Source organism: Schistocerca americana, chromosome 4, assembly GCF_021461395.2.
Source record: "Schistocerca americana isolate TAMUIC-IGC-003095 chromosome 4, iqSchAmer2.1, whole genome shotgun sequence".
NCBI classification, from domain to species: Eukaryota; Metazoa; Arthropoda; class Insecta; order Orthoptera; family Acrididae; genus Schistocerca; species Schistocerca americana.
The window spans coordinates 544928930-544955961 of record NC_060122.1 but is presented as its reverse complement, the minus strand read 5'-3'; the positions used below and the strand labels follow the sequence as shown (position 1 = coordinate 544955961).

Here is a 27032-nt window from a genome sequence, read left to right as displayed (position 1 = left end):
ATTGTTAATGTTTTTCTTATCACTTTCATTAACACTAATTTACAAACTCATTTTTCGATTTGCAGAGCATCATTCCTGCATCACATAGCTTCAAGAATTGTGTAGTTGGCAGGGGAGATAATACTATTGGTTAGCACCTTGCTGTGGAATTCGACAACATCCTGCAACATCAATTCCAACAGTTTTCAAATGAATAAACCGATTCTTCTTTGGCGCTTCGTATTTGGCTGGGGAGAAATGAAAACTATTAAACAATAGCACACTTGGACAACAGTTTGCAACGCGACCTTTCCTGTGTTAGACGACCCAAGGGTTGTCACCCGTGGAGAGTGGAGTGTGATGTCAGAATGACAGCAGATTTGTTGAATTAACTTTTTTATTGCAGCCCTTGGTCGCAGTACATCAGGAACAACTTGGTGGAAGTGCCTAGTTGTCTCTCATGCGAAAAAATAAACATTCGGCATTACTAACAGCACCAAGAGCGGATCCAAGCGTGGCGTCACTCGAATGTCGCTGTCAGCGACATCTTGAGCTGCAACCGTGATGACAGCACAGTAGCGCAGCCGACAACTCTGTGTGTGTGGGTGGGGGGGGGGGGGGGGGGGGGGCAGCCGTGACGTCCCTCCAGCGAGCGGGCAACTACCTGGCCCAGCAGCAGCTAGCTGCTCACGTGGCACAGGACAGGCTGCCCCGTCCTGTGGTCGGGCAATGGACCCCATACTGCATTCTAGGATGTCACTCTGGGTGTCACAGGCTCAGGGTTGAGACTGTGATACTGAGATGAGAATATTTTAGCACATGAATGGCCGAGTACTTACAGACTATGTTCGCTTATGGCTATACTATAAACAGTTTCATGGTGACAGGTGAGGAAAGGCTCAGTCTGAAATCGCGCGACCGCTACGGTCGCAAGTTCGAATCCTGCCTCGGGCATGAATATGTGTGATGTCCTAAGGTTAGTTAGGTTTAAGTAGTTCTAAGTTCTAGGGGACTAATGGCCTCAGATGTTAAGTCCCATAGTGCTCAGAGCCATTTGAACCATTTGAGGAAAGGCTTCTGTCCTTCTGGTAGCATAGTGCAGCAATGCTTTGCCGCATCCAGCTGGCTCTGAGTGGCAACACCTGTTGGCCGTGTTTTGCTTGAGACTTTGAAACACACTCACCAGCCTGTGGCTGGCTCTGTTGCAACCCACTACAACTCTGATGAGTTTTTTGATTGGATACGGTCGATACACCACACTGCCCTCCTTTTTATCAAGAATCTGTCCCTCGTGTCAACCAGACAAGTTTATCCTTGGCAGTAGAGTTCCTGGCGACCGGCTCCTCTAGCCCTGTTTCGCCCCTTAAGAATTACCGTAAAAATTGGTTTCCTTAACCCTATCACTTAATCTTACACATTTCTGCAGGGCCCATTTCTTGCTTCTTAACTCAAACACCATGGAACTTATTTTATTATTAGGCTTCTCGCACAACAGCTTCTAACTCTCTATTCAAAACTTATAAGCTAAAATGAATCAATTATCGTTAATATTACCCCCCTGTACATTCACCTTCCTTCTGCTGCTTTCTTGCTCAGGGTATCCGATCCACTGGAATCTTTACCATGGCTCAGTCTTGTGCTACGTCTTCTACATACCAAAGAAAGGACTACACTTAGCAGAACAACTGCTGTTGCAGTAGCTAAGCATTGCAATGATTTCAAACCTCTGAGTACTGCTTCCAACAATCTCTGAAACGATGAAGGTTCATTTCTTAGTCCGAATGGCATTCTTCTAAATTGGTAGTGTCCCCAAGTTGCCGAAGCACTGTTTTGTGTCCATCCTGCGGTACAATCTCTATCTGGTGATAACGACCCTTCAAATTCATTGTTGAAAAGTATTTTAATTGCCCTGAATGATCGAAGGTTCCTGGATGTTTGGTAAATAGTAGACGTCTGTTATGGCTTTTGCGTTTAGGTGTCTGTAATCACAACAAAAACTATATTTTCTTGTCCCATCTGTTTTTTTCTTTTTCTTTTTTTCATGACGACTATTCCTGCCCCCCATCCACTATCAATTTTCTTAATTATTCAGTCTTACAGCTGTTGATAGATACATTCCTCCAAAATTAGCTGTAAGTATCTAGTATTTTGTATGTTTTGCGGTAGACTTGGTAATTCATTTGCCGTTGGTATGCAGTGCTGTGTAATATGCATAGATGGTAATGGCCCTTTTGGAAAAAATAAACCCTTAAATTCCAAAAATAATGTTTGCGTCTCTTCCCTATTGCTTCCCTCTAGGTGCTTTGTTTTTTCCTCTTAATGTAGTTTCGATGGCGTCCAGCGATTGTCAGTGGCTGACACCCCTCGTGTCCCATTCGTCTTCCTCCAGAATATCCGCATTAGTGATTAAAAACCCCTTTGTTAATCCTATGTCTTCTGCGCCAAAATTATCTATAGAAACATGTACCTTCTTTGTACCCTTATTTCTTGTGTGCGTGTGGTTGGTTTACACTAGCCATTGTTCGTTGTGAAAACGCTTCCCTTCCTGGACTTGAATCTTTCGCTGACCGAGCGAAGCCAGAAGCCTTATCTAATATTTCATTCTCTTCTAACGGTTCTACCACACACAAAATTCCTACCGGCAAGCTAGACTCAACACTGATCCAAAGTCATTTCCCAATACCCTTAGGTACGCAGTTCTGCAGATCGAATGTTAGTGTTCGCGGTTTGATTGGTTCATTCTTCGCAACAGCCACCCCTCTCAGTATTGCTACTCTGACAATGGCTTCACTTAACTGAAAATTTTTTTTGTTGCTGAAGCCAACGGCCTTACCTCAGTGGTAACACCGGTTCCCATCAGATCACAGAAGTTAAGCACTGTCGGTCTGGGCTAGCACTTGGCTACATGACCATATTGTCTGCCGAGCGTTGTTGGCAAGCGGGGTGCACTCAGCCCTTGCGAGACGAGCTGAGGAGCTACTTGACATACAGCCGGGAGAGCCGCGTGCTGACCACATGCCCCTCCATATCCGCATCGAGTAACACCTGTGGTCTGAGGATGACACGGCGGCCGGTCGGTACCATTGGGCCTTCCAAGACCTGTCCGGACGGCGTTTAGTTTTATGTTGCTGGAGATCGACTACGGCACAATGCTGATACATGAAATCTAATCCCATAATAATGTCGTAGCCCTTACTTACGTGAGGCATAATCTCTACACTTGGTTTAAATTGAACCGTATCGGACAAAAGTCTATGTTTACCTATCCTAATGCCGTGACATCTTTATCCCCCACTGCACACACTCTGTGCCGTGGTGGGTCCCACAGCTGACGTTTCACCAGAGCCTCTTGGTGACCACCAAATACTCCCCTGTGTCCAATAATATTCCGCTACCCTTTTTCCCTACAATTCCTCTTATCGCACGATCCACCTCTGCATACGATTTCGTAGCATCCAGTCTGGGAATGACCATAGGTGGACCTGGGATTCCCATTGGCGTTTAACATCTTATTCCCCCATGGTCCTCTACTTCCAAAAAACTGTTACTTCCTCTTACTTTGTTCACTTCATCTTGATGCCTCCTTACTTGCCCCGTTCGTCCATACCAGAAACATTTTATATTTGCTGCAAACACTGTCCATTTATCCTGCATTCTAGTCAACAAATCGATCTCACTCTATAACTAAACGCACTGCTGTGCGAAAGTCCGTCGGACTCTCTGTCCGCACACGTCTTCATATTTCTGCGTGCAACCCTCTTTAAAGAAGCACCGAGCGCTCTGTGCTCAGCTTCTTGAAAAATAATTTCATTGACCGCAGCATCCAGTCCTAATTCTTAGATATATCCACTAATTTTCCTTATCCTATCTGCAAATTGTTCCATAGTTTCAGTATTCCTCTTAGGTATTATCCCTTATTCTTCCCTATAGTGACTGGCACTATCTCGTTTCGTATACATCTCTGAATTAACCCTTCTTTAAATTCTTCGAATGTTGTGGCTCCCTTAAGAGTATCTATATAAACTGATGTGTCGACAGAAGTGCCGACACAGTGTGGTTTGAGGAGACCGAAATGCACGCTATAAGCTCACGCAGGATGGCGTGAGGTCTGAAACAGGATACGTAATGAATGCTATAAAGAAAAGTACGTAGCTTCTGGAATAAACTTTAATCCATCATTTGTATACATCGTTCTTGATGAGACATGCTTCATACGATAACTATCAATTGCTATGGCGCCTTGCTAGGTCGTAGCCATTGACTTAGCTGAAGGCTATTCTAACTATCTTCTCTGCAAATAAACGAGGCTTCGTCCGTTGCATCGCTAGCTAAGTCGTCCGTACAACTGGGGCGAATGCTAGTAAGTCTCTCGAGACCTGCCGTGTGGTGGCGCTCGGTCTGCGATCACTGACAGTGGCGACACGCGGGTCCGACATGTACTAATGGACCGCGGCCGATTTAAAGCTACCACCTAGCAAGTGTGGTGTCTGGCGGTGACACCACATAAACAACATAAGTTTCAGGTTCCCCTGTTAGGCTCAGTTTTGGAACACTCATTAATTCCTTATCAGACCAACCTCCCATTCGAGGCAGATTTCCAAGGTCTCCCACAAAGGCGTGCACGTCCCCGGTTGCCTTAGCAGAAAAAAGAGCAATTACATCCGCGACTGTCAAATTTACGCCCCGTGATGACGATCGCGATTCTACCAACCCTTGCTGTTCTACATTATTCGCTGTCAGTTGTGCTACCTTTTCCAATATTATACGTACAACTTCCGGTTCTGACACACCTTTCATCTCTGGTTCTGTCGAAGCTTTCTCCTTGACAACACTCATTTTGAGAACTAACACTCGCCGGATAAAGAACAAAATTACATTAACTTAATTCTTACGTCTCGACTCCTGGCACTGCCTAGCCATAAGCCCCCAACGATTACATGTCTAACATTTTACTGGAACTGATTTCGTACACGGCGCTGAGTGGCCCTCGAGGAAACACTGTGCCAATCTAACAGGCACAAACCAATTGTGACTTACATGACCTCTAAAAGACAAATCCAAAAGTCCTCTACCCGCAAAAAAATGTACTTTACAAAATGCACGGCCGTAAAACCTTTTTTCCATGACCAAACTACAATCAAAATTCTTTGGACTCACCGTACCGTAGGCTGTAGGTTCAGACGTTGCACTAAAAAGCCGACGTCAGCGATCTGACATCAGTGTTAGATGACCCATAGATTGTCACCGCATGAGCATCTCAATTTTACTATCTACATGGCAAGGACAACTACAACCCGGACATAAAAACAGCGGTGTTTCTGGATAGGCCTGCTCAAAACCAAGATCTGAATTTTCTCGAACATCCTTAGCATGAATCAGAGGGGACTAATAATTCGTTCATAAACACTGCTAAAAAGTACTTCCTTCAAAGTTCAGACGTTGTCTGATAGTAACACTGTTCTACTACCAAATTGGAAGTGTGTCCAGTCTCTCATGGAGGCAACATCTGCCCCAGACATTCGTGTGAGAGACTTTTTTGTCAAGAATTTTGTTCATTATTACGAAGGAATTTGTGAGGAACAAACTAAGCTCATCACTCAGTCCAACCTACCGCATTGTTTGGGACACTCTTAACGGCACTGGAACTCCCAGTGACAATTGAGTCTTGTTTCTGATAATATCTGCTCACTAACGCATGGGCTTGTATGTTTGCTGTATTCCAGGCAATGCTTATTTATTCCAGTCACCTTCTGTAATACACTGTACCAGCTCTTCCTATGTACAGTCCAAGTTTTATCGAGGTATTGTTACTTGACAATGACACTTCATGCAGAAGTTAACTTCACTCTTGAGGATTGCATACCAGTGCAGCGTCTCACAAGTTTGTATAACTGTGTCACAGGTAAACAAGGAAACTGAGGATCTTTTTAAACAATATTCGGAATATTGCTGAAATTTGACTACGGGCGTTAGGTTGTGGCTAAGGCATGATTCTCTACTTAACGTTTCGTCTTCCTCTGCTGAAGGCTTCATCAGAGGCTTTAATGACTCAAAAAGCCGTTAAACTCTCATACAAGTTCAGGAAGCCAAATTGTTTACATGAATCGATGCAACGATCGGTTCGTGACGTCATTAGACCGCTGCTTACGACCATGGAGTCGTGTCAGCGATGGTACGGAGCTTGTAGAGGGGAAGAGTTTTATTTAGCACTAGGGCCCACAGCTACCTTTCTTTCAATTCTTCGTCTTTTTTTTTCTTAAATTCTTTTTGTTCTTTTGAATTCAGTACGTTCTTTGCATCCTAGAGTAGTAATCATTGGATCGTGCTAAAACCACAGTGTTAAGAAAAGAATTTAGTTGTTTTCCATCCAAGTGCGTGATCGGCAATTACAGATTTATCGGTCTTGCGCAGAATAAAATTGCTCTTGCGCTCCTTGAGGCGGGTGTTAAAGCTTACTTTCGTAGTTCCTATGTAGACTCGGCCGCAAGTGCATCGGATTTTGTATACTCTTCCAGTGACAAGCTGCGGGTGTGCGTGTCTTGCAGTATTCAAATATTGGCGCACATTTCTTGTTGGTTTAAACACTGTATCAATACCGTACCAAGGACGGTGTCGCAAAACGTGTCCTTCGTTTGGCTTCTTGAAACCAAACAAGAGAGCTATAGAAAAATTAGACACGGGACTGTAGAAAGATCGAGCCCGAGCCAAAGGCTGATCAGTCTCTTGACTATAATCTACGCCATGAGAACAGCTGACACCAACTGAATATGGCGGGGCATTTGAATTTGTGCGCGCAACAGCCTGATTAGCTAACTTCAACGCTCATTAACTCGGAAACGGCGCAACATATCGATTTTTTTTCTTAACAATTATTTCTGAGCACAACCACCCTGTTACACCCTTACAGGCTTTCCAGACTGTTTCTGACCTTAAACTGATGAGCCAAGACATTACGACTGTCTGATTAATAGAGAGTCGGAACTCGATGAAGCAGCGATGCTGCAGGGCACGGCTTCTACAAGTCCTTGGTAGGTAAACGGACACAACCATCGACCTGGATTCGCTCAACCATATAACACATATCCACTGATGCGCAAGTCCTATCTCGATGATTCTGTCCACGCTGCAATTGTAACTGACGACGTCTTTGGGCCAACTTATATCATATACAGGGTGAGTCACCTAACGTTACCGCTGGGTATATTTCGTAAACCACATCAAATACTGACGAACCGATTCTACAGACCGAACGTGAGGAGAGGGGCTAGTGTAATTGGTTAATACAAACCATACAAAAATGCACGGAGGTATGGTTTTTAACACAAACCTACGTTTTTTTAAATGGAACCACGTTAGTTTTGCTAGCACATCTGAACATATAAACGAATACGTGATCAGTGGCGTTTGTTGCATTGTAAAATGTTAATTACATCCGGAGATATTGCAACCAAAAGTTGACGCTTGAGTACCACTGCTCCGCTGTTCGATCGTGTGTATCGGAGAGCACCGAATTACGTAGGGATCCAAAGGGAACGGTGATGGACCTTAGGTACAGAAGAGGCTGGAACAGCACATTACGTCCACATGCTAACACCTTTTTATTGGTCTTTTTCACTGACGCACATGGGCATTAACAGAGAATGCGTTGCAGTTCTACCTGTTTACCGATGAAGCGGGTTTCACAAACCACGGGGCAGTGAATCTACGGAACACGCATTACTGGTCCGTGGACAATCCTCGCTGGCTCAGACAGGTAGAGCGACAGCGACCGTGGACTGTAAATGTATGGTGCGGAATCATTGGCGACCACCTCATTGGTCCCCACTTCATTGCAGGGGCCCAAACAGCTGCAACATACATCGCGTTTCTAGAGAATGATCTGCCAACGTTGCTCGAAAATGTCCCACTAGAAACGCGTCGACGTATGTGGTATCAGCATGATGGTGCACCTGCACATTCCGCAATTAACACTAGGCTGACCCTTGACAGGATGTTCGACGGGCGTTTCATAGGACGTGGAGGACCCATAAATTGGCCAGCCCGTTCTCCTGATCTTACACCTCTGGACTTTATTCTGTGGGGTACGTTAAAGGAGAATGTGTGCCGTGATGTGCCTACAACCCCAGAGGAAATGAAACAACGTATTGTGGCAGCCTGCGGTGACATTACACCAGATGTACTGCGGCGTGTACGACATTCATTACGCCAGAGATTGCAATTGTGTGCAGCAAATGATGGCTACCACATTGAACATCTATTGGCCTGACATGTCAGGACACACTCTATTCCACTCCGTAATTGAAAACGGAAACCACGTGCGTACGTGTACCTCACCCCTCATGGTAATGTACATGTGCGTCAGTGTACCTAATGTCCGTCACCGTTCCTTTGGATCCCTACGTAATTCGGTGCTCTCCGATACACGCGATCGAACAGCGGAGGAGTGGTACTCAAGCGTCAACTTTAGGTTACAATATCTCCGGATGTATTTAACATTTTACAATGCACCAACGGCACTGATTACGTATTTGTTTATATGTTCAAATGTGCTAACAAAACTAACGGGGTTCCATTTAAAAAAAACGTTGGTTTGTGTTAAAAAAACATACTTCCGTGCATTTTTGTATGGTTTGTATTAACCAGTTACACTAGCCCCTCTCCTCACGTTCGGTCTGTGGAATCGATTCGTCAGTATTTGATGTGGTTTACGAAATATATCCAGCGGTAATGTTAGGTGACTCACCCTGTATATATCATATAGGGGTCGTCTGCTGCGAAGACTCATTTTCACCAATGCGCGCTAAACAGTGTGGTCCCAGACACTTGTACCTGAATCAGGATTGTACTCTATCGTCAGATCTGCCACGGATCACCGCCTATCCTGCTTTACGAAACAGGCAAGCCTCCGACCTCTACGGTCCGTGATAAGGTGTAAAAATCCAACACCATGTCAGATACTCGTGGTTCCAGAGTCCTTCGACCACATTTTATAGATGATCACGACAGTAGCACGCTAAGGGCCGATCGGTTTCGCCGTTTCCGAGATGTTGGTTCTCAAGCGATGGACCATGACAATCAGTCTTTTGTCAATGTCGCTTATGGCAGTGAATTTCCCTGTTTGTAGTCCGCATCATCACTATACTAATTCTCCATTTGTCTCTGCTCCCGTCATACAGGGTGGTCCATTGATAATGGCCGGGCCAAATATTTCACGAAATAAGCATCAGACGAAAAAACTACACAGAACGAAACTCGTCTAGCTTGAAGGGGGAAACTAGATGGCGCTATGGTTGGCCCGCTAGATGGCGCTGCCATAGGTCAAACGGATATCAACTGTGTGTGTGTTTTTTTTTTTTTTTTTAATAGGAATCCCCATTTTTATTACATATTCGTGTAGTACGTAATGAAATATGAAAGTTTTAGTTGGACCAATTTTTTCGATTTCTGATAGATGGCGCTGTAATAGTCACAAACCTGTAAGTACGTGGTTTCACGTAACATTCCGCCAGTGCGGACGGTATTTGCTTCGTGATACTTTACCCGTGTTAAAATGGACCGGTTACCAATTGAGGAAAAGGTCGATATCGTGTTGATGTATGGCTATTGTGATTAAAATGCCCAATGGGCGTGTCTATGTATGCTACTCGGTATCCTGGACGACATCATCCAAGTGTCCGGTCCGTTCGCCGGATAGTTCCGTTATTTAAGGAAACAGGAAGTGTTCAGCCACATGTGAAAGGTCAACCACGACCTGCAACAAATGATGATGCCCAAGTAGGTGTTTCAGATGCTGTCGAGGCTAATCCGCACATCAGTAGCAGACAAATGGCGCGAGAATCGGGAATCTCAAAAACGTCGGTGTTGAGAATGCTACATCACCCGTACCATATTTCTATGCAGCAGGAATTGCATGGCGACGACTTTGAACGTCGTGTACAGTTCTACCACTGGGCACAAATTACGGGACGATGGCAGATTTTTTGCACGCGTTCTATTTAGCGACGAAGCGTCATTCACCAACAGCGGTAACGTAAACCGGCATAATATGCACTATTGGGAAACGGAAAATCCACGATGGCTGCGACAAGTGGAACATCAGCGACCTTGGCGGGTTGATGTCTGGTGCGGCATTACGGGAGGAAGGATAATTGGCCCCCATTTTATCGATGGCAATCTAAATGGTGCAATGTATGCTAATTTCCTACGTAATGTTCTACCGATGTTACTACAAGACGTTTCACTATATGGCAGTATGGCGATGTACTTCCAACATGACGGATGTCCGGCCCATAGCTCGCGTTCGGTTGAAGCGGTATTGAATAGCATATTTCATGACAGGTGGATTGGTCGTCGAAGCACGTTCACCGGATCTGACGTCCCTGGATTTCTTTCTGTGGGGAAAGTTGAAGGATAATTGCTAAAGTGATCCACCGACAACGCCTGACAACATGCGTCAGCGCATTGTTAATGCATGTGCGAACATTACGGAAGGCGAACTATTCGCTGCTGAGAGGAATGTCGTTACACGTATTGCCAAATGCATAGAGGTTGACGGACTTCATTTTGAATATTTATTGCATTTATGTGGTTTTACAGGTAATCGCATGCGTTCTGAGAAATGATAAGTTCACAAAGGTGCATGTATCACATTGGAACAACCGAAATAAAATTTTCAAACGTACATAAGTTATGTATTTTAATTTAAAAAACCTACCTGTTGCCAACTGTTCGTCTAAAATTGTGAGCCTTATGTTTGTGACTATTACAGCGCCATCTGTCACAAAGCGAAAAAAGTGGTCCAACTAGAACATTCATATTTCTTTACGTTCTACACGAATATGTCATAAAACGTGGGGGTTCCTGTTTAAAAAAACGCAGTTGCTATCCGTTTGACCTATGGTAGACCATAGCGCCATCTGGTTTCCCCCTTCAAGCTAGACAGGTTTTGTTCTTTGTAGCTTTTTTGTTTCCTGTTTATTTCGTGAGGTATTTGGCTCGGTCACTATCAATGGACCACGGTGTATACACGGTAACAAAAGTACAGGGTGTCTCAAGAGGTACAGCACAAATTTGATGTGTTAGAGCTTCCAAACCAATTAAGATCTTAACAGCATCTTCGGCTTACGTAACAGACAACACCATTCAATGAATGTCAATATATGGATCTTAGGTGCCTCGCACAAGACCCCAGTCTATATTCTAGCTCTATCCACAACCTGTGCAACGCATTCACATCAACTGTGGCAATGACAGCAACGATTACATTCTTTAAATCATTGATGTAGTGTACAGGCGTCTGGTAGACGGTGCCCTTGACATTCCGAAATATAATTACTTCCCATATCGTGTTTGGAAGTTCCTCTGACCCTGCGTGTCCGATATGGACTGAATAAACCATTCAACACATCGAGCCTTTTCTTGAAACGTTGATTTAATTATTCTTCAGTCGTGACAATCTAGAGCACACACAAACATAACTTTACGAATTTGTCTGTCATTTAAAGCAAATGCGATGTTAATGTCTTAATTAGTTCAGATACCGTAACACACTGAAGTTATAGCGTACCTTTGTTCTTTCGTTACGGCCTCACGTATACACATCGTCACGGGGTGCTATTTAATCTGTCGGTGGGGAGTGGCTGTAAGCCTTTGGCTCATCAGTGAAAGATAATTACCGTCGACGTTAGCATGTTATACTGCTCCTTTCCTTATCCAAATCGGTAGAAGTCAGCCGAAGACTGACTCGGCCACAGAATGTTAACTAAATGACAAATGAAGGAAGGGATACTAGGGTTTAATGTCCCGATGGCAAGTAGGTCAGTAGAGACGGAGGACGGGCTCGGAACGTTCCAAGGATGAAAAAAGACATCTGCCACACTCTTTCAAAGGAACCATTCCAGCATTTGCATAGAGTAATTTAGCGAAACCACGGAAAACGTACATCTTGGTGCTCGGACAAGGATTTGAACCGTCATCCTCCCAATTGCTAATCCGGTGCGTTAAGCATTGCACCACCTTGCTAGCTACTATAGGACGATGACGGGGTTGGGGATAATTCATGGGGCAGTATTTGCATCTGAATCGTAATTTTTGTCTGTGAACGACGCAACGCGGCTTTTTCCGTATTGTTGTTATGCTTCAGTCTCTAGCATAGAAGTTGTTCCTAAGCACATCTACTTGTTGGCACGGACTTTATTCTTCCAGTATTTTACGATAAGAGCCCTTAGTGACTTCCAACCGACTTTAAGCATAATTTCAAAACTTTTCTCACTTATTTGGTTAAAAAAATGCTTAACACATTAACTCATTTGTACAGTAATCAAACGTTTAAAACTGTATTCACAATGGAGTTCGGTTATTTAAAGAATGAGGGGCTTACTAGTCTCACAAAAGTAAGTTTGAACAGGAAAAAATTAGAAATACCACACAAATAATAGGATATCTCATGATACCAATACCTGTGCTGCGTTACTCATGAGAACAACAAAAAATCGAAGAGGTCCTCCACGAAGATGCGTTTGAAGTCAGTTACAGAAAACCCAGTCGAGTAACAACTCCTGCATTTCGTTTAGTAACGAAAGGAAGAGCTGAGAAAAACCGCTATGGTTGAATAGAATTCATGCATTTGGCGAAATGCGTTAACAGGTATCTGGGACTAAGACAACTGGAATCTAGAAAAATGATCCGAAATACCGAAAGTTATGACAAATTTACATTATCTACAAAATTCGAGTGTAAATCTAGCAAAGATAAAGTCAAGTTAAAAAGAACTTGAGGAGTTGTTGCTCATCGTTTCACTTGTGCTAGAGACGACGAAACGAAGTACAAACGGTTTTAGCAACAGAAAAAAGTAAGAGAGGAAAAATATTGATACTAAAACTTTTGACAGCCACTGTGAAAGATTTTAAAGAACTTTTACGTGAAATGGGTAATGTACTGTACTTAGCACAGATATTCAATTAAGGAGAAAAAGCGAATGTAAGGAAACAAATATTAGAAAGATGAACTGCAGCAGATGACGAAAATTCGAGACTAGGAAGCCACATTATAAACATTCAGCTGTATTTTCTAGTAACAAAAATGGACATACATTTCTGAAACTATCCATATGCACTATGCATTGCACTATGTGGAAATGAATTTGGTTAATTAAAGAACCGAAGAAGAAATGAAGAAGAAAAGAAACAGTTTAAAAAAAAGGAGTACAGAATGGTGATAAAATTTGGACGTACAGACAGCAAGGCAAGAACTCTAACCGAAAGCCGCTGAAGAAGGGTAATGTTAGGAACGTATAAGGCGTATAACTGTGCACTTCTGGAGCCGTTTACGAAGAACTGAAGTTATGTACGCACCTCAGAATCGCAAATTTTATTTCGCAGTAGCAACTGAGCTCAATACACGAAATTTTAGTTAACCCTTTAATACACCCGCTACCACCAAAACACTCCGCAGAAAGAGTACGCTTTTCTATCGCTAGTCCAGTTTGCTAAAAAAAAAAATGTACTCCAGTTAAATGCTGAGGTTGTATAGTTCATAACAAAGGTAGTATTAATCCAGCAATATGTAGTTGAAGCAAGTGCATTGTACCTTGTGGTACTTGCTATGGTTCAAATGGCTCTAAGCACTATGGGACTTAACATCTGTGGTCATCAGTCCCCTAGAACTTAGAACTACTTAAACCTAACTAACCTAAGGACATCACACAAATCCATGCCCGAGGCAGGATTCGAACCTGCGACCGTAGCAGTCGCGCGGTTCCGGACTGAGCGCCTAGAGCCGCTAGACCACCGCGGCCGGCTGGTACCTGCTATCAATGATTAAACTTCTCTTCATCGGGTTACTAACATTATAGCTTTCAACTAAATAATCTCGTTTGCAATGTACAACTGCGTTATATTCGCTACAATTAACTCCAATTACATGAAAAGTATATTGAATTTTAATCAGGACAAAGCACAAAATAGCTTTAGAAATCTGAATGACACAATGGAGAATTTCAAAATTTTGAGTGAAATTTTAGAATTGAGCATTGGGTGTGACAAATGGCTCCGAGCACTATGGGACTTAACATCTCAGGTCATGAGTCCCCTAGAACTTAGAACTACTTAAACCGAACTAACCTAAGGACATCACACACATCCATGCCCGGGGCAGGATTCGAATCTGCGACCGTAGTGGTCGCGCGGTTCCAGACTAAAGCGCCTAGAACCGCTCGGCCTCGAGCATTGGGTGTGTACCACCACTTTTCCTGAAGTTAAAAGATATTGAAGATGCTTTCATCGCGATTAAAATAAAATATTTACTAATAGCGGTCAAGAAACAATGCTTATTCAATCTGTAAGCTTGCCAAAGAAATATTCCAATGATACTGCTAGTAATCGTGATATTGGGACACTGAGAATTGAAAAAGGAGTATAGCGAGTACAGTCCATATCACCAAAATTACCATCAGAAACCCTTTGTGGAAGACGCCAGATCCTTATTCTGGAAAACGACAAAGAAATGGAACACATGTAAATTACCATCATTCTTATGCTCTCTCTCTCTCTCTCTCTCTCTCTCTCCGTCTTTTGTTACAGTAAATCATTTTTAGGCCTACTTTACACTCCTTCTTTTATGTTATTCGGTTACCTGATGTTTTTCTGCACTAGATGGCAACAGTTTTACGACAAGAGAACAGGCATGTATATATTTTTAAACGCATCATTGTCTCTTTTGACTCTTTAAATTATTTATTTGTGGATGATTTTCTTAATAAAGAAATACACTAAACAAATATGATGAGTGCTGCAGATTTTCATTTGGTTAAATAATGGTAGGCTATTTCAATTTTATTCTTGAATGTTCCGTATAAAGACACTTTCACGAATAGAATTTTGTACGAAGGAAGGCGACAGGTCGTACAAATGACTTTGAGAAACGACAGAGTCAAGAAGACCACCCATATTGTGTCCATAAGTGCATCCTATCACCGTTTTCAACGTTTAGTTTATCTCAAGCTTTCTTTTATTACTTCACACGCAAGAAAAAATGTTTCTCTTGTTCCACTGACCCTTTACGACAAAGATTTTTATTAAGTTTGGCGAAAATTATTGAACTGGACGGTTTGTTTTATTGACTTTAGATCTATAAACTCTCGAATGAAATCTCGGCAAAGAACCCTAAAATGTTAACAACATCTATTGTTTCAGTCAGTAATGGTACATGGCCACTTGACACATGAAAACCCGATTTCAGTAACCTACGTGAAGGAGCAGTGCTCAGTTCTGTGTCGTCTAGTATTAGCCGGACCCGCCACCTAGCGGTAGCTCCCAGAAGTAGCAGGGCTCCAAGTGACCGTGGCGCGCCATGCGGAGGAGCTGTGAACTTGCAGGACCCGCATTGGCAGAAACTGTGTCAAAGGAATGCAGATTTCCCTTTCTGTGCAGGTTAAGTCCATTACATTCACCGCTTCGTTTTACGGTAACCTCAATTGCACCATACGTCAACAGCGAGCTATATCTGGAAGGCAGTGACGCGACAGTTTCACAGGAAAGCCAGCACTAAAGTAAAATTTTCTAAAGGAATCGCAAATGAGCCGCAAAACAGCGAGAGGAGACTTTTATTGTTTCTATTCACCTGATATGTGTATATTTATTAAACGCAAGGCCCTTTTGTTACTACATAAACAGGCCAGGTATAATGCTCTGTCAGCTGTACATTTCATTCAAAGCACTCGTCTGCCTACTGTATAAATAAACTTTGGATCAACTATTCTTTGTGACTGACCGACGCAGCTGTTAAGATTAGCATTCGTAAAATTTACTGGCAATGGTTTTAGTTTACGGCAAAAGCCTCAATGATGTTGCTTCACCAACAAATGCTCAGTTTACGAATATTCACCAAAGCGCCTTCCCTTTACATTTTAAAGATTTATACGTTTTTATTTGATATATTTCATTAGTGTAAGCATATCTTCATTCGCATAGGTCTCTGGAGGTGTGTCGATGACAAGAAGTAGAAAATGTTACAGTAAACATGCAGAGTGGGCGAAGTCATAGAGTCAAATTAAATGTTGTTATTTATCGAAAGGTTATTTAAACTAATTTTTTCCCTTTTTTTACATTAACTCTAAATGGCTGCTGGAATGAAAATTCCCTTCCCTTTTTTAAGTGTACTCCCTGATGAACTATTTAATTTTCTGCTTCTATTATCTTTGTTGACAAACGCTTTCTGGGTAATTTGGAAGGTTCATTTTTCACTATCTTCTGTAACTGGATGATTTTCTGAGTTATACTGTGGCTTTAGACATAAAATTGTCTACACAAAGTAGATTTGCTGTGAATGTGCTGAATTATCTTTAGAGATAGGACAGTTGCTACAAATCTTTCTGCTCACTTGTAATCTATAGGACTGATGTTAGAAGGCTGAAATTTGAGTACAATCTCTATAGTATTGTTTTTCTTCTTTTACAATAAATAGCTGTATGCTATGGTACTGTGTTACCTCCAACATTACTGAATATGATAAAAATCTCCGAATTCAATTACTTTAATTGGGTTAACTTACTAAACGCGATGAAAAAAGTATAAAACGGATCTATACCTTTGTTACAAGCTTGGTAACTTAACAATATAATAAAATCATATTGTAGTTGCACAAGAGTGATAACAATAACTTCGGCCTTATCACAATATACGTGAAGTATTACAGTCTCTGCTCTCTTGGGTTGGCGTCTAGGTACAGACTACCCATAATGATGTGTCGCTGGGGAAATAAAAAAATTACTGCTACTTTGTTGCCTGTGTATAGGAAAATGTAGATTCTCCACTAGCGCTACTGCACAATGTCAGAAGTAAAGCCAAGATGTTTGCAGCTCATTGTGTATTTGAGAAGTATGATAAATTATACGACCTCGACACTGTGCAGGCCGAACACCTCAGGAAAACTTCTGACCCATGTCGTTTCAATAGCTGCTGACAGTTTTATGACATTTGTTCACCATAATTGCAAAGCATAACCGAGACAAAGTAATAGCTGTTAACTGCGAACAATAGCTCGTTATCGGCAGATGTAATGGTAATTTCAGGAGTACTCAAAGGAAGTGTGATAGCCGGCCAGTGTGGCCGAGCGGTTCTAAGCGCCTCAGTCTGGAACCGCGCGACTGCTACGGTCGCAGGTTCGAATACTGCCTCGGGCATGGATGTGTGTGATGTCCTTAGGTTAGTTAGGTTTAAGTAGTTCTAAGTTCTAGGGGACTGATGACCTTAGAAGTTAAGTCCCATAGTGCTCAGAGCCATTTGAACCATTTTTGAAGTGTGATAGAGCCGTTGCTGTTTACAGTATACAGAAATGATCTAGTGGATAACGCCGGATGCTTCATGAGCCTGTATGCTGATGGTGCAGTTGTCTATAAGAAGGTAGCAACGGTAGAAGACCTGCAGAGGACTGATAAATGATGCGGGCTCTGGCAGTTGATCCTGACGTAAATAAATAAGTCGAAGCGCGCAGAAATAGACGAAGGGACAAAGAATTCTACTACCACACGATTAAATTATTGGCAATAAATCGCAAAACATAATAACTACGGTAAAATACACAGGAGAACCCACCAGAAGCGAACTGAAGATAAACACACACAATAAAACAAACTGCACGAACAGAAGATGTCAGGATGAGATTCACTGGAAGAATTTTAAGAGAATAACGGCAGAACACTTCTAGAATGTTGTTCATCAGTGTAGGACCATCACCAGACTGGATTAACAGAGGAGACATATGAGATCCAACGAAGGAGCAGCGCTATTTGCCAGTGGATCATTCAGCAGGCGCGAGAGCTTTACAGAGAGAGATACTCGAAGAACTCCAGTCGCAGACGCTGCAAGAAATTCCCAGAGAGTACATTTCGGGGAGAGTTAGACAATATAATACTTCGACTCACATACGTCTCGTCAAATGAGCAGAACGAGGAACTTCTACAAGTTAGAGCTAATAGCGATAATCACTCTTTCAATATGTCAGTCGCATATGAAACATGGAAGGTGGGAAAAGATGGTGGCAACACATCGTAAGGTGGCTTTGGGATATAAGTTTAGGTGTAGATTTCTATTATAAAGTTGGTAGGACTATTTAAATAATTGATGGGTTTTGCTCTACAACTGTAGTACCACACCTCTCATATCCTTGTAAGTGTGTTTAAGTGTTTCACTACCACTACTGCTACTACTACTACTACTACTACTACTACTACTATTAATAGTAGTCTGCTACTACTATATCTACTACTACGTGATACAAAGATAGCGAACAGTTCTGTTTCAAGCGGACACCATAGTAATGGGCACCCCTACTGAAATTCGCAAAGTAACTTCACAAAGATGTAATGCCATTTCGACTCTGTTTTCATCTCTGAAAGCTCCGAGCAAGTTATGTGTACAGCTGAGATTTTGATTGCCGCTTAATCACCTCATTAATGAAGTGAAGTAATCGTGGTCCGGAATCTCGATTTTCATTTCATTGCATAGATATTCAGGAATTTTACACAGGGACTCGAGAACACAGATATAGGTGAACAGAAAGTAACGACACGTTTAGAAGATTAAAATGCTTCTGGGTGATGTACCGCATCATGGAACACACAGAAAATACTTTTAAAAATGTACTATATCTATTTATCTTAATTATGGGTTTTGTGCTTCAACGCTAATACCACATCTCCCACATCCTTGTACAAATGATCCACTGCTGCTACTGCGACTGCTACTAGGATTTCCCTCAACTATTTTAAGATATTTTATACAATGACACGGTACAACACTCAGAAGAATTTAACCATCTTGACACTGGCCGGAGAAGCCTAGGTAGTTATGAATTTTATGTTTATTGTTGAAAGGTAACGTCTTCTACTTTGACTTTCTGCTTCATTTCCAACGCCTATTTGCAATTTAAGTCTTATCGTCTTTCCAGTTTTAAGCTTTTGTGGCTACCCACTTGTTAAATAATTTAAAAATCTTCTGTCATACATTAACTGTCATATGCCATAGTCAAACATAATTTATCAACTGATAATGGACGTAAGATTTGAAATGCAATCCTGTCGATTGAAATTAAACAGACAATTAATGCCGAGAATGCCCTTCAGAAAGACTTTGGACACTACTCAGTAAGAGATAATTAGTTACGTATTGCGTAGGTACTGTACCTGACGCTAGAACCGAACATGAGGTAATTGTCCGTGCAGGTGGAGGAGTAACGCCTCGCATATCGGATGTGTATGGGACGCATCCTGTCTTCCAACATCCGCAAACGATACCAGCAGTCTCTCAGACTGTAAGCTGCCACTTCACAGAGAATTCCCGACGCGGGAGCAAACTGAGCGAAAGCGCATCGCGTCCTTTTGCGTTCGACCAGATATGCAAGCAGACACTACTGCTAGTATAAGCAGGTTACCCGACGCCGAGCAAACAGGATTACATAAAAAAGAAAAGCCAAACAAAGAACAGCTACGGAGGGAAAAGACAATGCCAGAAAGAGACAAAGAGTCGCAAGGTGCAGTGAAGTGTCCGGACAAAACAGTTATTCTCGGTTAAGTATCACTGAGAGAGAAAGTAGGCAGTTTTTTTTTTTAATTGTTAAGTTCAATCTCAGGCTACGCAAACCGTTTAGACTTACTGCCGTCATCAGATGAGCTGTTAGAAAAAAAATTAAAAGACGCGTAGAAAAATACTAGAAAACTAAATTGCAAAACACTTTTTTTTTCATTTTGCCCCTTTCAGCTAATAGCTTACAACACGCATGTATGCATGCGGGTGTCATCTATACTGCTTCTGGTGCACGTCTATGTTATCAACAACATTAGGTGAGTAATATATTCCTAGTTTCCTCTTTCAGACTAAATGTTCGCATAAACAATTTAATGTTATGAATATTCATATCTTATATCTGCACTTTAGGAGTTACTATTACGTAGTCAACTGCCATCTTCATGTCCTGCTATCAAAGTGCAGTCGCATCCTCAGTGTGAGTTACTTTACAGGCCTCTTTAGCTGACGATTTACTGACTAACACATTAAATTGCATACAATTGGTTACTGAAGTTAATTTGATTCGTAATTTAGTTTCCACTCAGTGCTTAAAGTGAGTAGTGTTTAAACTGGCAATGAAAATGGAAGCTTTCAGGTGGATGTTAAAAATAATATCGCCCATGTTGGCACAGTAAGTAAGGAAAATCGTTTTCGAGGCATACTACCATTAGCTAACACTCATTACGATAGTTTACAGCGGAGGCGAACGAGAATTCGGCTCAAGAGCCGTGACCTGGCTCACGTGCCAAAGGACTCAGTCAGGCTGCACGCTTCCCCCACCGCCACACCGTGCAATCTGACGGTGAGGAGGGGAAAAGCGGAATACCGTAACACCCCTTATTTAGATGGCAATGCAGTCACACTGGATACGACCTGGTTTGATATTTCATATTTCTCACCAACATAGATAACAAACGAAACAAATTTTCTGTATTATTTCATTATTTTCAGTGTGCTGAAGACAACGTAAATTTTAGCAGGTATAGATCGTGGGCTTACGGACAAACATGGACAATTTCACAGATTTTCGCACTCAAGTTGCCATGTAACCATAATTGGAAAATGGCTTTCACATCCACATATGGTGGTCGAAATATTGTAGCACTTTTGTAATCTAATTATGGAGACGTGAAAATCTGTCTGAAGAAAACAATGTAGACGGCCTGGACAGTTTAATATAAAAGTATTTTTCATTAAAATGGCAATTATATTGTAGATCAGTCAGTTCTCTCTGCACAAGCGCAGGGCCCTTGTAACTGAAACGGCAAATGGTCTCGAAAAGAGATGTGAGATAAGCATTGTCTTCAGAATGTTCGGAAAACTATCTTTGTTATTCGTTTAAAGCTACGATAAATTCTTCAAGTTCTCATGTTATCTTTAATGCCAGTGAGCTTAGCGAACTGGACTGTGTTCTTTTCTCAGAATTTGTCATTTCTGAAATCAGAAATAAATTATATCCCACCTTACAGTGTCTTACTTTGGGCGGTGTGCAGTTAGCTCTACTTAAAATGCCAGATCTGCAGCGTGTTCCGAATGTTTTAATTTTGGTTCCTCCACTTTTTTCCCATCATAAATTCCACAGTAGGTTGTTTTAAATAGAAAAATCGTTCAAGGTTTGCCCCCTGGCTTAACCAACGTACTTTGTAGTAATACAGGAAGCCTCCATACTTTCGTTCAGTTCCATCGAAAACTGTTGCAAGTTACAGTGGAATAAAGCATGTGACTTGAGAAATTTCACTATTCATATCACCAATTCCTTCACGTGCTCCATGCCTGCAAAATTAGCACAAACTGCTTCCTAATGTACAGACTTGAATTCTACCTGTCGATCATGTAGTGGCCGTGCGGTTAAGGCGCTTCAGTCTGGAACCGCGTGACCGCTACGGTCGCAGGTTCGAATCCTGCCTCGGGCATGGATGTGTGTGATGTCCTTAGGTTAGTTAGGTTTAAGTAGTTCTAAGTTCTAGGGGACTGATGACCATAGATGTTAAGTCCCATAGTGCTCAGAGCCAGCCTCGATCATGTAATTTGTTGCTTCTTCATTGTCAACTAAGCCCTTAAATTGTTTGTGCGTGGTGTTTAATGTCGTTTCATAACAAATTTGCTGCATCCGTAGATTAAGCGGCTGCATAACATATATCGAGAAGTCCTCTTCTGTCATTCCCATTCATTTTAAAGGCTTGTGACGACAAATAGCTAGACTGCCTCTTTTTGTGCGGACAGCCACCGGACATATGAATGTTCTTCATATCATGAACAAACAGTGGACTGTAAACGCCGGTGATACCACGATTCTGACGAATTGAAGAGAGTCAAGCCAACCGAAAAATGCGGCAGAGCAATACTAAAACAAATGTACTGGGTGCTTCTTGGAAGGACCGAGAAAATCCAATACAGGCCGATCCTCAGCCTGGACACAGCCCACACACGTGGCTCACATGCGGTTTGGTGCTCTGTGACCAGTGTTGCATTAAAGTGTTTCCCATCGTCTTGCCGTAACAATACAGTGCAAAAATAAATGTTACTTTCGCGTGCTTCATATGAAGCTGAGCTTGAAAAATCTGGATAACCAGTTATGAGAATAACATAATATTTCATAATTGGCTGGTCTCAGTTACTTGTATTTATGTTCAATTGATTTCCTTCTATTTTACTAATCTCTGTTTTCTCTCTTTTTGAACAGATCGTCTGATGATGGAAGTATTTCGTAACCGGAAGTTATACTATTTAAGTGCTCAGGGGCTAAAATATGTGATAGGAAAATTTTCAAGAGGTTTACTATGATTTCGTAAGGCTATGTGGCAGCCTATATAAGAGCGTAGCTAGTTTGATCTTTGTGATGTAACAACATGAATGTGTTTAGTTTAGTAACAATGAAGGAGAAATATATCCTCTGAAATGATACTTTATGCAAACACATTCACACTGTATGGCAACATCCCTTCGTGCAGACTTCGCAAACCTTGGCGAGATGGGCAAGCTAGCTGCCCATGAAATCTTGCTGCCGCGACCTGAATAGTGCTGAAGCTACATGGTACAAGGCTGCAGTCCACCACAGTGGCGAGTTAAATTTCCTCATTCTGTGTGCCAACACTGCGGTGCTTTTGTCTCTTACTTGACTATCACAAGAAAGCTGGGCAGGGCCACAGTAAATAGTTGCCACCCGGACCCTACCAGCCCCTCTTCTTTGTCTGCTGCCGACGCCGAAACATACTCTACGCCAGCCGCCAGATCCCTTTGGGACGAACAACCTCAGCTATACCTAGCCGCATCATTCACTAGCTTCTAATTTAAGAGCCACTGCTAGACCTAATGACACCAAGGTTAGAGCTGGTGCCCCTACCCAAGATAAATTCTTCTGGTTCCTGGTATCTGCAAGGGCTTCTGGGTTCAGGGCCTGCACCCCAAAAACCTGGCCGTCGGCTTTAGCAGCTGGCTATCCAGCACAAGCGTCTGCTGCCTTCTCAGTGACATACGGGCCGTTGTGGCGCGCATCACAGCACTACGGGTTTTAGGAGTCCCAGCGACCGTCTCCGGCCGAGGGCGAGCTACTATTTCAGACCAGTTTAATAATTACTAACTGCTTGTTTGCGTACATGTAAGCTCTCGATAACACATGACTCTCTTATGGCCTTTAGTGGGAATCTTTTCATATGCATACTCACTTCGTGTGGGCCCCAGATGGAGCCGAGCGGCCGACCTCTGTGGTCACGTGGTTCTAGGCGCTTCAGTCCGGACCGCGCTGCTGCTAATGTCACAGGTTCGAATCCTGGCACAGGCATGGATGTGTGTGATGTCGTTAGATTAGTTAGGTTTAAGTACACTACTGGCCATTAAAATTGCTACACCACGAAGATGACGTGCTGCAGACGCGAAATTTAACCGACAGGAGGAGGATGCTGTGATATGCAAATGATTAGCTTTTCAGAGCATTCACACAAGGTTGGCGCCGGTGGCGACACCTACAATGTGCTGACATGAGGAACGTTTCCAATTGATTTCTCATACACAAACAGCAGTTGACCGGCGTTGCCTGGTGAAAAGTTGTTGTGATGCCTCGTGTAAGGAGGAGAAATGCGTACCATCACGTTTCCGACTTTGATAAAGGTCGCATTGTAGCCTATCCCGATTGCGGTTTATCGTATCTCGACATTGTTGCTCGCGTTGGTCGAGATCCAATGACTGTTAGCACAATATGGAATCTGCGGGTTCAGAAGGGTAATAGGGAACGCCGTGTTGGATCCCAGTGGCCTCGTATCACTAGCAGTCGAGACGATAGGCATCTTATCCGCATGGCTGTAACGGATCGTGCAGCCACGTCTCGATCCCTGAGTTAACAGATGGGGACGTTTGCAAGACAACAACCATCTGCACGAACACTTCGACGACGTTTGCAGCAGCATGGACTAACTGCATCACAGACAGGAGCGCCTGCGATGGTGTACTCATTGACGAACCTGGGCGCACGAATGGCAAAACGTCATTTTTTTCGGATCAATCCAGGTTCTGTTTACAGCATCAAGATGGTTGTATCCTCTCTGCCTCGTGATGACTGGGTGTTGTGTGATGTCCTTAGGTTACTTAGGTTTAAGTAGTTCTAAGTTCTAGGGGACTGATGACCATAGACGTTAAGTCCCATAGTGCTCAGAGCCATTTGAACCATTTTTGGTCGTATCCGTGTTTGGCGACATCGCGGTGAACGCACGTTGGAAGCGTATATTCGTCATCGCCATACTGGGGTATCACCCGGCGTGATGGTATGGGGTGCCATTGGTTACACGTCTCGGTCTTCTCTTCTTCGCATTGAGCACTTTGAATAGTGGACGTTACATTTCAGATGTGTTACGACCCGTGACTCTGCCCTTCATTCGATGCCTGCGAAACCCTACATTTCAGCAGAATAATGCACGACCGCATGTTGCAGGTCCTGTACGGGCCTTTCTGGATACAGAAAATGTTCGACTGCTGCCCTGACCAGCACATTCTCCAGATCTCTCAACAACTGAAAACGTCTGGTCAATGGTGGCCGAGCAACTGGCTTGTCACAATACGCGAGTCACTATTCTTGATGAACTGTGGTATCGTGTTGAAGCTGCATGGGTAGCTGTACCTGTACACGCCATCCAAGCTCTGCTTGACTTAATGCCCAGGCTTATCAAGGCCGTTGTTACGGCCAGAGGTGGTTGTTCTGGGTACTGATTTCTCAGGATCTATGCACCCAAATTGGTGAAAATGTAATCACATATCAGTTCTAGGATAATATATTTGTCCAATGAATACCCGTTTATCATCTGCATTTCTTCTTGGTGTAGCAATTTTAATGGCCAGTAGTGTAGTGTTCTAAGTCTTGGGGGTTGATGACCTCAGATGTTCAGATGTTAAGTCCCATAGTGCTTGGAGTCATTTGAAGTTTTTTTGAGTCGAGTGTTCTCAATGTTTGTCGGGCAAGCAACTAGTATCTTGATTCACCTGCCTTCTTCTTTCCTCGAGCCACAGATTTTATTAGTTTTTGTTTGCCTTGCAGTGCTTGGAAACTGGTATCTCAACAGCTATAAAGAAGAACCGTTAACATTTTTCTGATGAAGAGCTCATTAGGGCTGAACCACAAGCCTGGGTTGGAGAAGTGTCGTTCTGAAAGGAACCGTCCCGGCATTTGTTTAAATTGATTCAATGCAAATGCGGAAGATCTATATCTGGGTGGTCGGACGGGGATCTGAACCCACGTCCTTTTCAAAGTGGGTCCACTGTCTTGCCACTGAACCACCCGCACTAGGCAGCTGCAACTATGCCAAAACAACAATTTCATTTCCTGCCTTATTTTAGACATAAAGGAATCTTTCATTAATATTAAAGCGACGTTCATCAAAATGATCAACAAATTTTATTGCTGACCTCCTTGTATGCATAGTTCAAGCAGTTTTCTCTCCTTTCCAGAGGAATGTATAGTTGCGTTTCATCTAGACTTCATCGAATCTTCTAATTTCACAAAGTACGTAAACACGCTGGGCAGAACACAGCGCCAATGTCCTTTTAAACGGCTTCACTTCGGCGTAGAGTCCACAAGTTTCCTCAGGTATGCCACAACAGCCTAAAGCCACTCACAGACGATTAGATCTAGTAGAGCTAGCAAACAGAGGGGATGTAGGATGGTACATTTCACACACCGTTACAAATAGTCCCATAAAGTTTGTTTTGGATTAAGATTCGATGATTTAGCGGTCCAGTCCAGATGACGTTGGGCACCTGAGAGTTTTTCAAACCAGGAACATATGTTCTTACACCTTAGAGAACATGTCTGTTGTCACCTAGGAGGATGCATACTCATTACGAACAGGTACAAGACAGGACTATATTAGATCATCGTTAATGTTGTAATAAATCCTGGTTCATCATCATCGTAACCTAAAGCAGTGAGCCCACGTCATTCATTATATGGAAAATATAGCCAAAACACCGTAAAATCAACTGCGGCCTCACCTACACCCTCTACACACTGCGCCTTGAATGCCTCGTTGCACCGTCGGTGCGCTCGACACTTCTATCAATTGAAATGGGGCAAAATAACGACTCGTGAAATTATACTACATGCCTACAATCAGCTACTGTCCAACTTCTGTTTTATCTGGTCCACAGAAGGCGCACTACTGTTGGAAATGGCCTTTCTTCTACATCTACATCTACATGATTACTCTGCAATTCATCAGTAAGCGCCAGATAGAGGGTTCATCGGACCACCCTGAAGCCATTTCACTACCGTTCCCCTGTTGAACGGCGCACAAGAAAAATGAACACTTAAGTCTTTCCGCGCGAACGCTGATTTCTCTTATTATGGTGATCATTTATCCCTTTGTAGGTGAGCGCCAGCAAAATGTTTTTGCATTTGGAGGAGAAAGTTGGTGATTGAAATTTCATGAGGCGATTCTGTTGCAACGATAGGCGACTTTGTTTTATGATTGTCAGCCTGTATCTTATTCGTGGCACTCTGTCCCCCATTTCACGATAATACAGAACGAACTGTCCTTCTTTGAAATTTTTTGAGTACTTAGCCAGTCCAGTCTGATGCGGATCCCAAACCAAGCACCAATACTTTAGGAGAGGACCGACAAGCAGTCTCTTCAGTAGACCAGTTGCATTTTCTAAGTGTTCTGGCAATAAATCGTAGTCTTTGGTTTACTTTCCCTAAACCCTTATCTATGTGATCTTTCAAACTGAAGTTATTCGTAACTGTAATCTCTAAGTGCTCAGTTGAATTCATGACCTTTAGAGTTGTTTGATTTATTGTGTAAACGAAATTTAGCGATTTTCTTTTACTGCTCATGTAAACGACTTCATGTTTTGCATTATTTAGAGACAATTTCCACTTTTCGAATCATTCGGATAACTTTTTAAAAATCATTTTTCAATCAGTTTTGATCATCTGATGACTTTACAAAACCATAAATGACAGCATCAACTGCAAACAATCTAAGAGATCTGCTCAGATCGTCTCCT

General features: G+C 42.6%; 1 protein-coding gene across 4 annotated transcripts in view; it reads right to left on the bottom strand.

Annotated features, from left to right (window-relative positions):
* LOC124612295 (potassium voltage-gated channel protein Shaker) overlaps window positions 1-19206 on the bottom strand; it is a 1192356-nt gene extending 1173150 nt beyond the window's left edge. For all 4 annotated transcript variants that reach the window (XM_047140405.1, XM_047140403.1, XM_047140404.1 and 1 more), the window contains exon 1: window positions 19160-19206. In XM_047140405.1, coding sequence (XP_046996361.1) covers window positions 19160-19179 — 20 coding nt within the window. In that variant the 5' untranslated portion in view covers window positions 19180-19206. The remainder of the gene's footprint in view (window positions 1-19159) is intronic.
* Window positions 19207-27032: the final 7826 nt, after the last annotated feature.